Source organism: Harpia harpyja, chromosome 18, assembly GCF_026419915.1.
Source record: "Harpia harpyja isolate bHarHar1 chromosome 18, bHarHar1 primary haplotype, whole genome shotgun sequence".
NCBI lineage: Eukaryota > Metazoa > Chordata > Aves > Accipitriformes > Accipitridae > Harpia > Harpia harpyja.
This window is the reverse complement of record NC_068957.1, coordinates 4940035-4954717: the sequence shown is the minus strand read 5'-3', so window position 1 is coordinate 4954717 and position 14683 is coordinate 4940035. Positions and strand designations below refer to the sequence as shown.

At 40.8% G+C, this 14683-nt stretch overlaps 1 protein-coding gene across 1 annotated transcript in view; it reads right to left on the bottom strand.

Annotated features, from left to right (window-relative positions):
* Window positions 1-14683, bottom strand: part of COL4A6 (collagen type IV alpha 6 chain) — a 141799-nt gene that overhangs the window by 23641 nt on the left and 103475 nt on the right. The window contains exons 15-24 of the mRNA XM_052813083.1: window positions 13794-13853; window positions 12840-12884; window positions 11547-11600; window positions 10136-10205; window positions 9283-9393; window positions 7076-7225; window positions 5368-5472; window positions 4302-4462; window positions 3137-3316; window positions 2360-2543 (exon numbers count right to left, since the gene is read on the bottom strand). Of these exons, the coding sequence (XP_052669043.1) occupies window positions 2360-2543; window positions 3137-3316; window positions 4302-4462; window positions 5368-5472; window positions 7076-7225; window positions 9283-9393; window positions 10136-10205; window positions 11547-11600; window positions 12840-12884; window positions 13794-13853 (1120 nt within the window). The remainder of the gene's footprint in view (window positions 1-2359; window positions 2544-3136; window positions 3317-4301; window positions 4463-5367; window positions 5473-7075; window positions 7226-9282; window positions 9394-10135; window positions 10206-11546; window positions 11601-12839; window positions 12885-13793; window positions 13854-14683) is intronic.

Sequence of the window (14683 nt, the reverse complement as noted above, 5' to 3'; positions counted from 1 at the left end):
GGTAGGAACACAAAATAAAAATTCCAGTTCTGGTCTTCTGCAATCCTATGTGAGCCTGATGTTGAACACTTTATCAAATAAAAAGTTGAGGTCCATCATCTCAGAGACATTTCCTCCTCAGACACAGTACAATAAAGAATGACATTTTTTCAAAAAGCAAGCATTTTGGGCAGCAACTGGCATGGAAAGGGAAGTTTAATTAATACTGTTGCATTCATATCACATGGCTTTAAGGACTGTCTTACGTGAGTTTTCCAAAAACAACTCTGTACAATAGCACATCCTATATTTTACATTATTAGCTAGCAGCAGAAGACTTGAACAACGGAAATTCCATGTGAGGATAACTGAAAAGCAAATAGGACTGTTTCCTTGTCTGTTTTGCAAAATGATGTAAGCAAGGCTTAGTGTAAAAATTATACAAGCAAAACTTAGTGTTCCCCAGCTACTTAATACCTTACATTATCACAGTTTACACAATAATATCCCAGTATCAAGGAAATTAAACAATTATGAAACCATCATGTCAGGCATAAAAGCAAAATATAGGCAATTCCAATATTTTTGAGTAATCTCATAATACCAGGTAAAATCAGTCTAGCTTTTTATAGAATACTGAGTTAGACTTTTCCAAAGCAAGACAGTTTCACCCTGTTTTGCTGCATGTGGCATGAACTCGAGCAAAATTCCTCAGTGGTGTCTTTGACGTGGTAACTTCAGTAGCTCACAGTCTCATTTTAAAAGTCTTTCCTCATTTTCACGATAAGGCCTTTCAGTCTGTGCAGTATAAGAAATGATTATTTCTTCCACCCACACACATTCCTTTAATATTAGATGAAACTTAGTACATCAAAGGGTTTTTTAATGTATGCAAATTATTTCCTAGTATGGAGGGAATGATGCATTCACTAATTTTCTTACACATCTCTATGGAGGTGCAAACTGAACTGGCTAATGACTTATTCACACTTTCCCATATATTCTGACTATAGATACTCTTCTACAAAGGACCATTCATTGTTAGCAAAGCTTTGATGTAGCACTCATAATAAGCTGGCTTCTGATGCGCTCTGCAGAATATCTAGAGTTCACATCATGCACAGAGCATTTTACTTTTACTTATCTTACAGTGCAATTTTAATTTAGTGGATTTTGTAAGAGACAATTTACCGAACAAAGATGTAAGCATTCATAGCTATGAATTAGTAAAGCTTTCAGCATTTAGCATGTGACTTGAATTGGAAAAAAAGCTTATGCAGACTGTTCCAGGGGGACTTTAATGCTAGCTGTCACCTCACCCCACAACAACAATCCAGCACGACACTGATGTGAGGTAACATGCCATCCGGCATGTCTGTGCAAACTTCCCAGTGCTATTCTGGCCTAGCTCTCACCTCCCTCTGGGTTTAAGGTTCCTCTGCCAACTCCTCATACTGCAGTAGTCTTACTGCCAAGGTTTTTGAACTCAGAACATCAGTTTATCAGTCCAGAAACCTGTGCAACAATATTATGCCTGCAAATATACTATTGATACTGACGGAATTACAAACCTAGAAGCCTAAGTATACACAGAATGGAAAACACACTGAAAATCAGCAGTGGCAATGAAAAAATACTGTTTATCTTAAATTATATTTCAATGGCTGACATGGAATAAAAAGATTGGGACTAGCTCTCTGCAGTCATTTTGTTATGAAAACATTTTCCATAAACGTTTAGACATATGACCTTCCACGTAACTCACTTTGAGAACAAACATAAAACATCATACATGAAACATTATCAAACCTATATTTACTGACTTTATCACCTGTCATTATGGTATGCTTTAGGTACATATAATGACACACCAACGGAGCCAGACTGTAGTACCTCAGGAAGCAAACAGCCCAGAGCTGGTTGCATCAGTCATAACTGAACTCCCTACCTGACTGTCATGACAATGTCTTATTCACCAATGCCTGTTCATACATACAACGCACTACAGTTTTTTCTTTTAAAAAAATCTGGAGCTGTTCTTATTTCAATAATAGTAATAGTTCTGAAAACTGATTCAGACATCTCAGATACCAGTGAGTTAGTATTTTTACCTGGACCATGAAGTAGGCTGTGCTTTTAAAAACCTCATTTTATCAATCGTTTGTGTAAAATGGTTCTCCAGCAATAGTCAGTGAGTAGCTCCATCCAACACTCTTAGTATTTGAGTACCATTTGAATATTTGTTGCTTATTATCTGTGTCCTCCTGAGCATGACAACTTGAGAAAGCTGTGACTGCTGTGTGAGCAGTAAGTTGAGTGCCATTTGACTTGTAGCAGCTTTGCACCTTTCCAAAATAAAAGCAGATCCAGCAACACCTACCTGGAGGGCCTGGAAGACCTGCTTGTCCTGGAAACCCATCCATTCCTGGGTCACCTGGCGGCCCACGAACTCCACTAGGACCTGGATATCCGACACCAGGAGAACCAGTTTCTCCACGATGGCCCTTGGAGCCAGGTAATCCTGGCAGTCCTTTTTCACCTGGGAAACCTAGCCCACCATCACCCTGTGCACAGCAAAGACAATTACAGCTGAAAATCAAAGAGATGTAGAAAGAAATACACCACTATAATTTTAACAAATGCATAAGAGTTTGGTCGGTTCTGTGCAAGGTTCAGATGGGCCTGGGAAGGTATGTGGAAACCACTGTAAATTACCTATCATTATTTCAAAATGCAGGAAACTCAGTGACTATTAAAAATAATATTTTATGTTGTATTTGCCAAAATGTAAATATCACATATTCTGAAAGAAATTTACTTTCTTTTTAATTAAAAAGTTTCTGGAGTGATTTTTCTATTCCAAGATTTGACTCATAATTATGCCTACAGTGTCTTTTATCTTTTAGGACATAATATGAAACAGCATTAGGGTCTAGCCCCACTACTGGAAGTTTATCTTTTGACTGGGTAGCTAGAGGCATAATGAGTGCCAATTATTAATCCTGACAAAGACAAATTTGTGCTCAGGGACTGTGAGCTTTTTATGTATTTGGGAACTTAGAACAGGGCTAATCAGGACTAATAAGCCAGGCCTTTCTATTGTCTCTGCTCCTTATTCCAATTCTGAAACACTGCTGCTAAATTAATCTGAACTTACTGGAGGGCCTGGTGGGCCTGGCAAGCCTGGAAGTCCATCCCTGCCAGGGGTTCCCGGGATGCCTGAAGGTCCTCTGGGTGCTGTCGCACCACGGTCCCCACGAGCACCTCTGCCTGTTGTATGGGACGAATCCCCTTTTTCTCCCTTAAGGCCTGGAAGACCTTGCTGACCAGCTGAAGCCTACAGACCAAAAGATAAAAAGCCAGGAATATGAACATGCAGAGAAAAGGCTTTGCTTCTTAAAAATGTCATATGAGGACAGGACACAATGACTGGAGCTAGAAAGAATCTCCAAAGGGTTTCCTATCGGATACATTACACTAAAAAAAAAAAAAGAGGAGGTTTGGTTATTTCCAAATGTTTTGATCAAGTCACTACAGCTTTACAGTGGCAAGCCAAACGCTGGTATATAGCACTATAGTGACAGCAACCTTGGATGGCACCTGGGAATCACTCATGATATAACAGGGCCCAAGTATTGAATCTTCTTCCCTATTACTTGGTGTGCTGCATTTACTGACACTGATAAAGATACTCTGAAGACAAAAGACTGCTATCTTTATGGACTACGATTTTCAAAAGTGAATACTGCCAATGAGCAATGCTCAGCACTTTGGAAAATCCCGTTTCTTATGGTTGCTGTTTCATAAAAAACACAGCTCAACTGTCACTAATGTATTTGCCATACAGCAGTTGAGAAGGAGACTGCATCTATGGCACACAGTTTTTATAGCTATGAGCAATGATGTGGAAAGACCTCACCATTCGATTTTTCAGGTCTTCTCTCCATGCAGATGTGTATCTGCTTCCTCAGCTAGCCCTCACTTAGGAAGAGCCCTGAGTCTACTCCGTGTACACCTATGGCCCAGAAGCCCTGGGATGACTAATTGTTACTGTTTTTCTCTTGACTGCTAAATGTGCAGTTCTTGGAACTTAAGAACCATTTCTTCTCCCATTTTTTATATGTGATAATTTCTCTACTTTCAGCTTGTTTTCACAGATCAGTTTCTAGGTTGCTTCTTTTATTTTTTTTTAAATCCAACAAGTAGAAGAAATTACGCAAAAAAATGTGTTCTGCTTTCACTACAATCAACACCAGCAATTGCACAGGGGCACTTTTTCTCCTTTAATTCATGACAACCAGTATAAACTCTTCCTGCCTTACCGGAGGGCCTCGCAGTCCTGGTGCACCCACAGTGCCTGGGTCTCCACCAATGCCCTTAATCCCAGGCACACCGGGGCTTCCCGATGGACCTGGTGGACCTGAGATGCCTTTTAGACCAGCTCTTGTAACTCCTCCATCACAAGCACAATCACCTGCCTCTCCTGGAAAATACAGTCAACACTCCAAACTCAGTTTCATTTGGATAAAGACCCTTTTCAGTTGCAAGAGCTCTGAAAGGAGTATTTGATTCAGTTAGGACAAAGCCATTCTCATATGATTTGATTTTGTGCCTACTCTGCTCAAGTGATGCAAGTGTCAAGGAAATGGAGCTCAGGTTTTGACCAGGTTAATTTATATGCAATGCCCATCACCAAATTATCATGTGCAGCATGAACCTCAGCACTTCTTGACCTCTTCCCAGAGGTTTAGACTCTCCCAAACAGATGGTTTTAGGAGAGTTTTACAACAGAAGTCTTGTGGTTTTTTAAAGAGATAGTTTTAAGTCAGAGAAAGCAAAACCATACTCCCACTCACAGGTTACAATGACCCTCAGCTGGATATCTTTATATTTCCCTGAGTCATAACTTACCATGGATACAAACAGTCACAAAGCACAGTGATGTCTGCGTCATTATGGCTTTTGTCGCTGGTTCTCTCACACACTAAGACCCAAATTCTCACAATTTTTAGCAGAGGAGAATAAAATCAAGTTTCTCTGTCATTTCCAGCCTATATGGCAAAAAGCGGTGAACAAGATTGTATTTCTAAGTCTCATTATGTCTTATGGCTTTAAAGTATAACTTACTTAGCTAATTTTCTAGCTATGAGATATTTATCTGCTTATTTGCCTGAGCAGAGTAGGAAGTAGGAAATAGGATTTTGCTGGCAGTGCTGGGCACAACTCTCTCTAAATTGTGAAGGCTGTTGGTCCCTTTAAACCATCTCAACCTCCTGTGATTTGTCATAAAGACACTTCCACCTCATCCCTTAGGATATTAACCACATGTAATGTCTTTCTGAGACCCAATGACTGCTAAAAGGCTCTCCCAAAACAAGAGTCAATTACCTTTGTAGCCCTTTGGACCCAAAGCTCCTGGCAGCCCTCTCTGTCCAGGCTCCCCTGGGGCCCCAGGCCTTCCATCCAGGATGGTGTCTGGGGGGAATGAAGGGCCTATATGCAGAAAGAAGGCAAGCAAAAGCCATGAGAAGGCTAGATTTCCAGGTCATTAATTACTTACAATGTCAGTTATGCAACTGACAGCAATGGCACCAGATCAAACTGCAACTGTGGAAGTTAAGCAAGGAGATAGAACTTGGTTGATATCACAGGCTGCAGTCCTCTGCCATATGTTTGCTTCTAGCTTCTCATACAGGAAAGCAAAAGCTCTCACAATGTGGATGCAACAGAATTTCATTCCTCTACTGCTCTTTTGCACTTTTTCAAAGACCTAACAGTTAGCCAAAGAACTAACCAAACTGTGAACAGGTTGTATAAAGAAGGGCAAATGACTTAGTTCATGGCAGATGTGCCTTTACAGCTCTGGGAGAAGCTGAGACTCGTATGGATAGAAGTTGAAGGAACAAATCAATGTATTGGTGATTGTGATGACTAGCTATTGCCCTTTTTGTTGGCACAGAAGCTATCATATGTGAGCAGTGTCTCTGCTGCTGCTGGCATGGTAGAGTCATCTCAGGGCTACCTGCCTTCTGCAGAGCTCTTTGACTTCTCATTAAGTTGGTGCAGCTCAGTAAAGAGACTAAATGGCAAAAAGGTTATGGGGACTTTCCCTGTCCCTCACTTTATAACTGCAGGATCATTTTCTGCATCTCTTTATATGCTGAATAGAATGAAACATGAGCTGACAGAAACAGCAGTGAAAAGTGATCTGACATAATCTAAAACTACTGTGTCTGAAAACCTTTCCCCTCAGTGACAACAGTAAGAGGGAGTGCTGACCAGCACCCATCTAATGTTCCATGGAAACAAACTGCAACCCTCAGCTAAAATCAGCTACAAGAGCTTTACAGACTCCGCAGAAAAATGAGCCGGATTTGACTAGCAAACAGTTATTGATAAGAGAGCATTTATTTCTTCTCCACAGAAAATAATTTCATCAGACCATGCTCATTGGCTCCATCACTGGAGTGTGCCCTGCTTTGAAAAGTTGGCTCTCAAAAATAAAACAGGTTGTTTGAACTCAGTTTATGGCAGAACGGTAAAACACAAGGTTTGTGTAAAATCAAGCCTCTTCATGTCATACTCAATTTCCGAGGAAAACAAAACAATGCATAATTAATCCAATCAGGGCATCCATACAAATGAACAGGTAAAAATAAAATCACATTTCCTTAGGTCTGAAAACTGTCTCTTCAGGCATCCTATATGACTCCTGGCACCCAAAATACCTAGTCACAGGACTAGACATTTACCCCAGGGGCTCATAAGGTCATGGTCTTTTCTTTGTCTAAGCCAGTAGGAGACTAGCCTAGAACTTCAAAGTTCTCTGTGTCATAAATTGTGTCTACACAACCTTGTGCTTCAGTCTCTCAGGCTACCACTCTAACAATAATTAACTGTATTTTCTTGCTTCAGAGGGGTGGCTGCTGCTATATATAGTTAAGGCTGTGAGTTACAATCACAATGAGGTGTCAACCAAACATTTAAGATCTACAGATGAATAATCCTCACTGGCAAAGAAATAAATATATAAATGATTATTTGTCTTGTTTCACCCTGAATCCAATATAAAAATAGATGTTAAAAATATACATACGTGGTGAACCAGGCAATCCTGGTGCTCCTGGCAGACCCGGTAAACCATCTCTGCCAGGAGTGCCTAGTAATCCAATCGTTGCTCTTCCTGGTTCTCCGACTTCACCCTTCACACCTGGAATACCTGGAGACCCTCCAGGGCCCATTCCATCTAGACAACAATAACACAGTGAGCAGCTCTCCAGCAGCAAACACATTCTAGTATTTTTAATGTTATGAAAATTACTGTTGTGCCCTGAACTGCAACCATGTTAGCACAGAACAATTTATAATTGCATACAAAGGAAAACTTAGTAATTGGAGAAACCAGCTGCTTTGGCACACTCCTCTGGTCATCCAAAAAACTTCACAGGGTTGCATTGATCAGTTAGACAATTAACTATGTAACTATGTAAGGCTGCAGTTTGTTTATTTTCTGATTTCCTTTGAGTGAGATAATTTCCTTAGTAGTTCCTAGTCTCTGGATCATTGCAGGCCAGGACTTCACAGATGTCATTCAAGTGGAACAGAAACTTTCAAGTGAGATCTTTGATGGGACAAATGAGTTCCACCTACAGTGCATTTATCTAGCCAATCTGTTAGCTCTCTATTGCAAATATGAAAAGTCATTAAAAAAATAATTTTCAAAAACATTTGCTATTATTTATAGTGTAGGAAAGATTCTGCCAATCAACTAATTCAAAATGGAAGTCAAACAACCAACCTCCTGTGTATGCTGTTACATCAAATATTCACACCTGAAGACTTACCTAGGCTGTAATCATTGTGGGACTAATTCTGCTCCCATCCAAGTCAACATACTTGGTTTCCCTATGTGTCATCCCTGCCTCCTATGTCTCATACAGCAGTCTGCAAATCAGCCAGCTGAAGGAGCAGGGAGAGGCTTGCTCCAATACCTTCACCATCTCCAGGCTACTACTCCAAGTCTTCTCAGCAAAAAACCACAAAAAACAGCTTGCTAAGGGCACTGTTAGCAGCTGCTTTACTGTGGAATGATTGCTGGAGATGATTTATTGATATGTCCCCTCACCTCCTTAAGGGAAGGTGAACCTCCAGGGTGGAATGCAGTGGATATGCAAGAAATCTGTTCCATAATAATTCCCTAAGCAACATAACCTGCAACCTTAGATGTTAGCAACACCAGGGGAGCTTGATATGCTGACTCTAAGAGAAACAACATGGAGGGTGGAGCAGAGAGGACACACCGCAGCCAGGCTCTGTGATATCGTTGCAGGGATAGGGAACTGGAACTACTGGAACAAGAATGGAAGGTCCCTGTATTGAGTCCACTGAAGCAAGGAGGTGAAAAAAAGGGGTTCTGTCAACTCGATTGTCTTTCTTCTATCATAAGTGCCCAGTTCTGGAGCAGTGACACGCTAAATCATGTTATCTGGGTGAACTTTGCTCATTATAACCTCATTATAATACCAAAACACACCTCCACCCCAAAAGCTACCTGCCTCCAAGGTGCGACTACCCCTCAACTGAGCATGCGCTCTGAATTTTCTCTAGCATATACCTTTAAAAGTAAAGCGAGGAGGTTTTACACTAATCATAATAAAGGTATGTATGACTAGAGTCACTCAAGCTCCACCTAAAAATAAAACAGTATAAAAGAGCTTAAGAGGGGAGGAATGCAAGGGAAGACACCATCATAGACAAGTCAGGAGGACATCGCTGACTTCTGGGATCAGTTGATGGGCTGAACCTCTCTTCCCCCCCATAAGGACACCTATTGGGTAAGATTTGAACCCTTGGTTATACCGAGTGCTTCCCCAGGAAACTTAGAAATCTCTACAGAGTTTTTCCATAATTTAGTGTGCTTGTAGTCGACTGTATTATTATTTGCATATGCTTTGCAGACAGTGTATTTATCACCAGCAATCCAAAAGAACCTGTACTGGTGCTTTAATAAACTGTACTGTTCATTAATCTAGCCATGATAGTTCATCGAGCACGATGAAACTCCCTAAGTCTGGCCATTCTAATTCATTGAACACAGCTAAATTGAAAGTACAGTGCACTATTAGTGCATCCATAATCGTGATAGTTCAATATATTGAACGTGACTGGACTTACAGTGCTGAACTGGGCATCATCCAGAATCTAAGCCTAGCCGCCCCCAGCGCCTCTGACATCCGAGGACAAGCTGGAATGCAAGTAGGTTTATTTTCTGCCAAACTTTGTTGTGCTTTAACGCAACACTACCTCTCTCCAGGCCTGGAAACCCTGGAGCTCCTGGAAGGCCTGGTAAACCACTGATCCCTTCGTCTCCTGGAGGACCAGGTATTCCTGGGTTTCCAGGGTCACCCGGGGCACCTGTTAGACAAGTACAGAAAAACAAGGACAAAAATCTCATGAAAACTTCTGTTGAAAGTCAACTACTTCTGTTCAGTCAACTACCCCAGTAGCTACTGATGTCATTGACAGCAAAGGTTGCAAAGCCATTAGCAGTAAGCCTGTTAGTCAAAGTTAACGATAATGGGAAAAATCCCTCCTGAACTGTTAGAGGTTGTTTCAAACTTGACTGCATGTGAAGGAGGAAGAATAGGAGAGATCATACAATTTGTCTCCTTACCTTTATAGCTTCAGAGACTCTTCCCATCCAGACCTTATTCAGCTGTGGCATTAATTAAGCTCATTTTCTCAACAATATTCTTACCACATTGAACAACAAATAATAGCAGAATGACATTCAGAGTACCCATTTCCAGGTAAAACAGGGAAGCTATTTTTCCTTAGTACACTGAAGACAGACACACAGGTAGACACACAGCACTTCCCCATGCTCACACACAGTCAGCCTCCCAGGCACTAAATTTCATTCTGCCTTGAAACATATTCTGCAATGTGAGGATGAAAGGTTTATTGTAAATTCTGAAGTTATAAACACGGGACCAAACGTATCTGTATGCCAACAATACAGAAATTAAAGGAAAAATAACAAGGGATGGGTTAGACCCAATACACAATGTGAAAAAGTGGTAAAATATAGTAAGAAGGAATGTTGGATCAGAAAATGTGCTTTAGACAAGTTCCAAAACAAAATGGAAATGTATACCTGAAATGACTACACCTTCCCTGTCAATAACGATAGGAGGGCCTGGGGGACCGATGTCACCTAATTCACCCTGTAGAAGAAAAAGATTCATGCCACATTCAGATGGGCGATGGAGGGAAGACTGCTTGTCAGGAAACAGACTGTATAACGGTAGCAATGTCTGCGGTCATTCACTGACGAACCATCATTCTTTGTCTTGGTGAAGCATTCACTTTGTTCTTCTGCTATTCACAATCATCTGCTCTCCTGACTTACCTACTTCCTGCCTGATGAAACTGATGGCTGCTTCAGATCAAGTGTTTGTTACTATCCAGCTATCCTCTGAAGGCATCCTGTTACCTCAATAGGAAGCACGGACATGTATATACCGTGTGTACTGGACACCAGTTATCATATCAGCATATTGACCAATATCAGGTAGATCATGTTTGTTCACCTTGTGGTAAAAGTGAGAGAGCTGCTATGAACATACTCATTTTTAAAAGCATTGATCACTGCAGCTATCTGTTGCCTTGGAATCCTGCATTTCAGTAACAGGAGCTTCCAGGAAAATGGATTCCTCCATAAAATCACCCAGGTAGAACAAGCAAGTTGTGACCAACTGCAGTATCATTCCTTCCTCTCGCTCTAACACAGTATCAAATCCTCATTGAAATAGCAAGTGAAAGATCTGACTGTTGTCCAAATTGCCATCACATTTATAATATAAACACCATGCAGTGATCCAAGGCAGTGCACACTTTATTGCTTCTTCAGGTAATGCTCCTCTGTGCGTAAACCTGCACTACTACTTCTTCCATATGCTCTGCACAAAAAAGCCCTTCAGTACTTGCATTTCACATGTCTGCCAACCATATAGCAATCTTGGTGGCAGATAAGTGTTTTTCACAGCAAACTACTATCCAACCATTTTCCACTCAGTTTCCAGATGTCTGACTGTCCGAGTTGTGAGATACCCAGAAAATGTCTGCTATGCACTGCCTATCTCCAGTACAAGAAATTGAACACATTCTTTTCAGGCTTGTCAATACTTGTAGATCTGTGATCTAAGACTTCAGATAGTGTGGCAACCATCTTAACATCCACTTACTTCCATCTAATTTTGCCTCAATTGTCCAGTAAATATGGCATTGGTGTAAGGATGAAGGAGACCAGAGAGATTACACCTACAATTGTAAGTCATGAAGTTACATGAATGAACATTGTAAAGGTATTAAAGTATCTGAGTGTTCATAGTTCAGCAACCTTTCATTTTTATCCTTAACAATAAAGTAAATGAGGAACTGAAACATACTGAAAATTACAGTGATACAGAGGTAAAGAAGAGATTTGATTAGGGCAATGATACTTACTTATTCATGCAAATATTTTTAAAAAAGCAATGCTTTAGTATTTTCATGTGAGAAATTACCTTCATGCCTTCGACTCCATCCAGTCCTGGATACCCTGGAATACCTGGATGACCCTGCAAAGTCACACAGGGGAACATCGTTACGCAGTGAGACAATAAGACAGTGGCAGTATTTGTTAGCTGAGACATCTGCAGTGCCTGGACTTGAATCACAAACTGAATTCATTGTCCTACCAAACATTTGCAGAAGAAATAATGAAAGAGGAAACTGATGGCATCAATTTCTAAGCACTCGCAAAATACCAGAGCTCCTTCAGGCCTCCCTGTGCTGTAAAGGTGGTGGGAACTTGTGAGCAGGCATGAGGATCAGGAGTACACCTTGGAGTTCTCACAGAACCATAGAAAAGCTTGTGGAGTGAGGAGTCTAGAGCATTACTTTCCTTGTCCCTCACACTTTCCCCTCTACTCTGTTCCCCCTCCAACAAATTATTGGCACCAAAACATTTAAAGTGACACTGGGAGATCTAGCCCTCCAGCTATCCATTTCCTGGTAGCATTCTCAGGGACACCAAAATTCCCATTTCTGGGTGTGTGACTGGAAATCCATATAGGAGCGATCTACTGTTCTCTGTGGGGTAACATATTCAACCTGGCCCAGTATGGACTGTAAATCCCACTGCTGCTGCAGACAAAATGGGATATTCCAAGAGCTCTGGAGCAGGGAACCTTAACTTTAAACCTTGCCTGTGATTCTGAAGTCTTGGACAGCTATAGGCCCCAATATAGCCCATAAACAGTATTGTTCAGAAACTTGCCATAAAGGGCTTGGGTTTAATCATATAATTTTAACATATAGATATGAATTAGATTATATTGGAGATACCACCGCCTTCAGTATATCTTGAAAAGGACATACATAAAACAAAATATACAAGAAAGTGACTGAATTTCAGGCTGCAAAATGAAAATTGTATTCCTGAAAGCTGCTTTCTTGAACAACTTCCACTGCTGTATCTGCAAGTGGAAGAGCTTTAACATGTTTTCAGCCACTTGATCATCTGGCTATTTCCACCCCCAAAAGAGGAAAGGAGGGAGAGTTGATTGTTCCAGGAGGGAATGTACAATTTCCAGTCTGTGGAGGTGGTCCTCTGAATATGTAGGGATAACTAGAGAGACAGTTAAAGGGATCTAGAGTTTTACATGGACTTTCTAGGTAGCTCTCACTAGTTTAGTAAGGCACATGCATTCATCCACCAGAGAACTTGGAGCCACTACATAAGGAATTCAGTAGATCTTAAGCAGCTAGATGGCTTCTGTAATTGTAAGTACAGTAAAAAATAAAAGAAATTTCACCTTTCTCCCTGGAATCCCATCAGATCCATCCAGTCCCAAAAGACCCTAGAACAGCAAAAAAACCATTAACTTTCAGAGGCTCTATCTCAGTCTGGTCTTATTATATCAGGCTCCAAATAACCCAGCACCAAAGAATGGGAAGGTAAAACTTTCAAAAGGAGAAGCTACCACTGATTTTCCGTATCTCTCAAATATTAACAATCATAACTGAAAGAATTCAGCAGAATAACTGATAAAAGAAGTCTTATCTTCTTTAGCCATTGTCTTTCTAATTGGTGGTTCAAGTTAAGTAAGTCATGGTGTCCAAACTTACTAGGAAGTTAGGTAGGTAGTTTGTAATAATAAAGCCACGAAACTTAAGGCAATCAAGACTTTCTATCTTGACAATTTATTCTGCAGATGCAGAACAGAATGCTTTGGTCTTCCTATCGTGTATAAGCATGTCTCTGCAGGGTCACGGTGGTTTGAAGAATCTATGGCTGGCATGTGACTGAGCATGTTGTTAACTCCCACATTCATTGACTAGTTAGAGCAACATCTATTGCCAGCTTGCCCATTTCTTCCCGAAGTAGCTATCTGTGTTCTCTCATGGCTGGTTCTGGCACTGGTTAAGAGCTCCCTATCCTCATTTGGACTTCCTGCAAGCTTCTTTTTCTGTGAAGCTTTCAAAAAAACTGGAAAAACACAGGCCCTGCAGTATCAAGACCTCCACTAAATACTTCTGTATGATTTTCTTGGACTGCTTTGTCTGTATACACCTTTCATCTCACCTTTAATCTGAGACTGTACTGAGATAAGAACTGTCTGTTGGTTCTGTTGTTGTATGGTGCTGGCTACTATAGGACCCATTCCTATGTCTGGGACTCCTACGTGCTTTGGGAATGCTTCTGTTGATGAAAGGCCCACTTCATGTGTTTGAGAACAGACACTTAAGGATTTTGTAAAGTTACCTACCCTGCTACCCGGTAAGCCAGGAACACCTTTTTCTCCTTTTTCTCCAACACCTCCAAAGCCCTGAGGGAAAATGTCACCATTAGATCTGTGATCTGTTTGGAACTGAATAGCACAACACTAAGACAAAATGAGCACAAACCCATCTCTTAATGAACAGTACAACAGAGAGACAAGGGGAACTGACTGTTTCTGCTGTGACTCTTCTGCCTCAGAAAGAAAACCTGTATCAACCAGACTTGGCAGTATGTGCAGTACATTATCGTCTTCATTTCCCATGACTTCCATCCATTTAAACCATGGCACATCTCTCAGTAGCAAACACAAGTAACCCCATGCTATAAACAGCAAAGTCCTGCCAATGCTACTCTGTATTGTATTCTACATTTAGAAATTATTTCAAATCTCATTTCTTAACAGCAGCAGCTCAAGGGAGTGCTCAGACCACCCTTTTTCATTTCTAAAGGCTAAGAATGACACAAAACTAGTATTTTCACGCTCAACATTTGGAAATGTTTAGTAGTTTTCCCAGTCAGCAAGAAGTATCAAATCCAGAGATAGAACACCAGGATTTAATTTCAGCGAGAGTTACAGTAGTTAAGCAATTTTCAGGCTTCAGTCTTGAAATATCTTATGGTTGTGGTTAAGTTCACACGTATGTTCAACCCCACCAGCTTCAACGGGCCTCTTGTGATGCATAAAGCTAAACATGCACATAATGGAACATGTCCAGAAAGGCTAGTAACAAACTGTGCTTCATGTACAGGTTTTCCTTGCACGTCTTTCTACTAGGAACATCTGTACATTGAAGAAACTGGCAAACAATTTATCTTATTAGTCAGAAGTTCCACAAAATATTTATTCCCTAAACTTATCAAAATAACCTGTGTTTA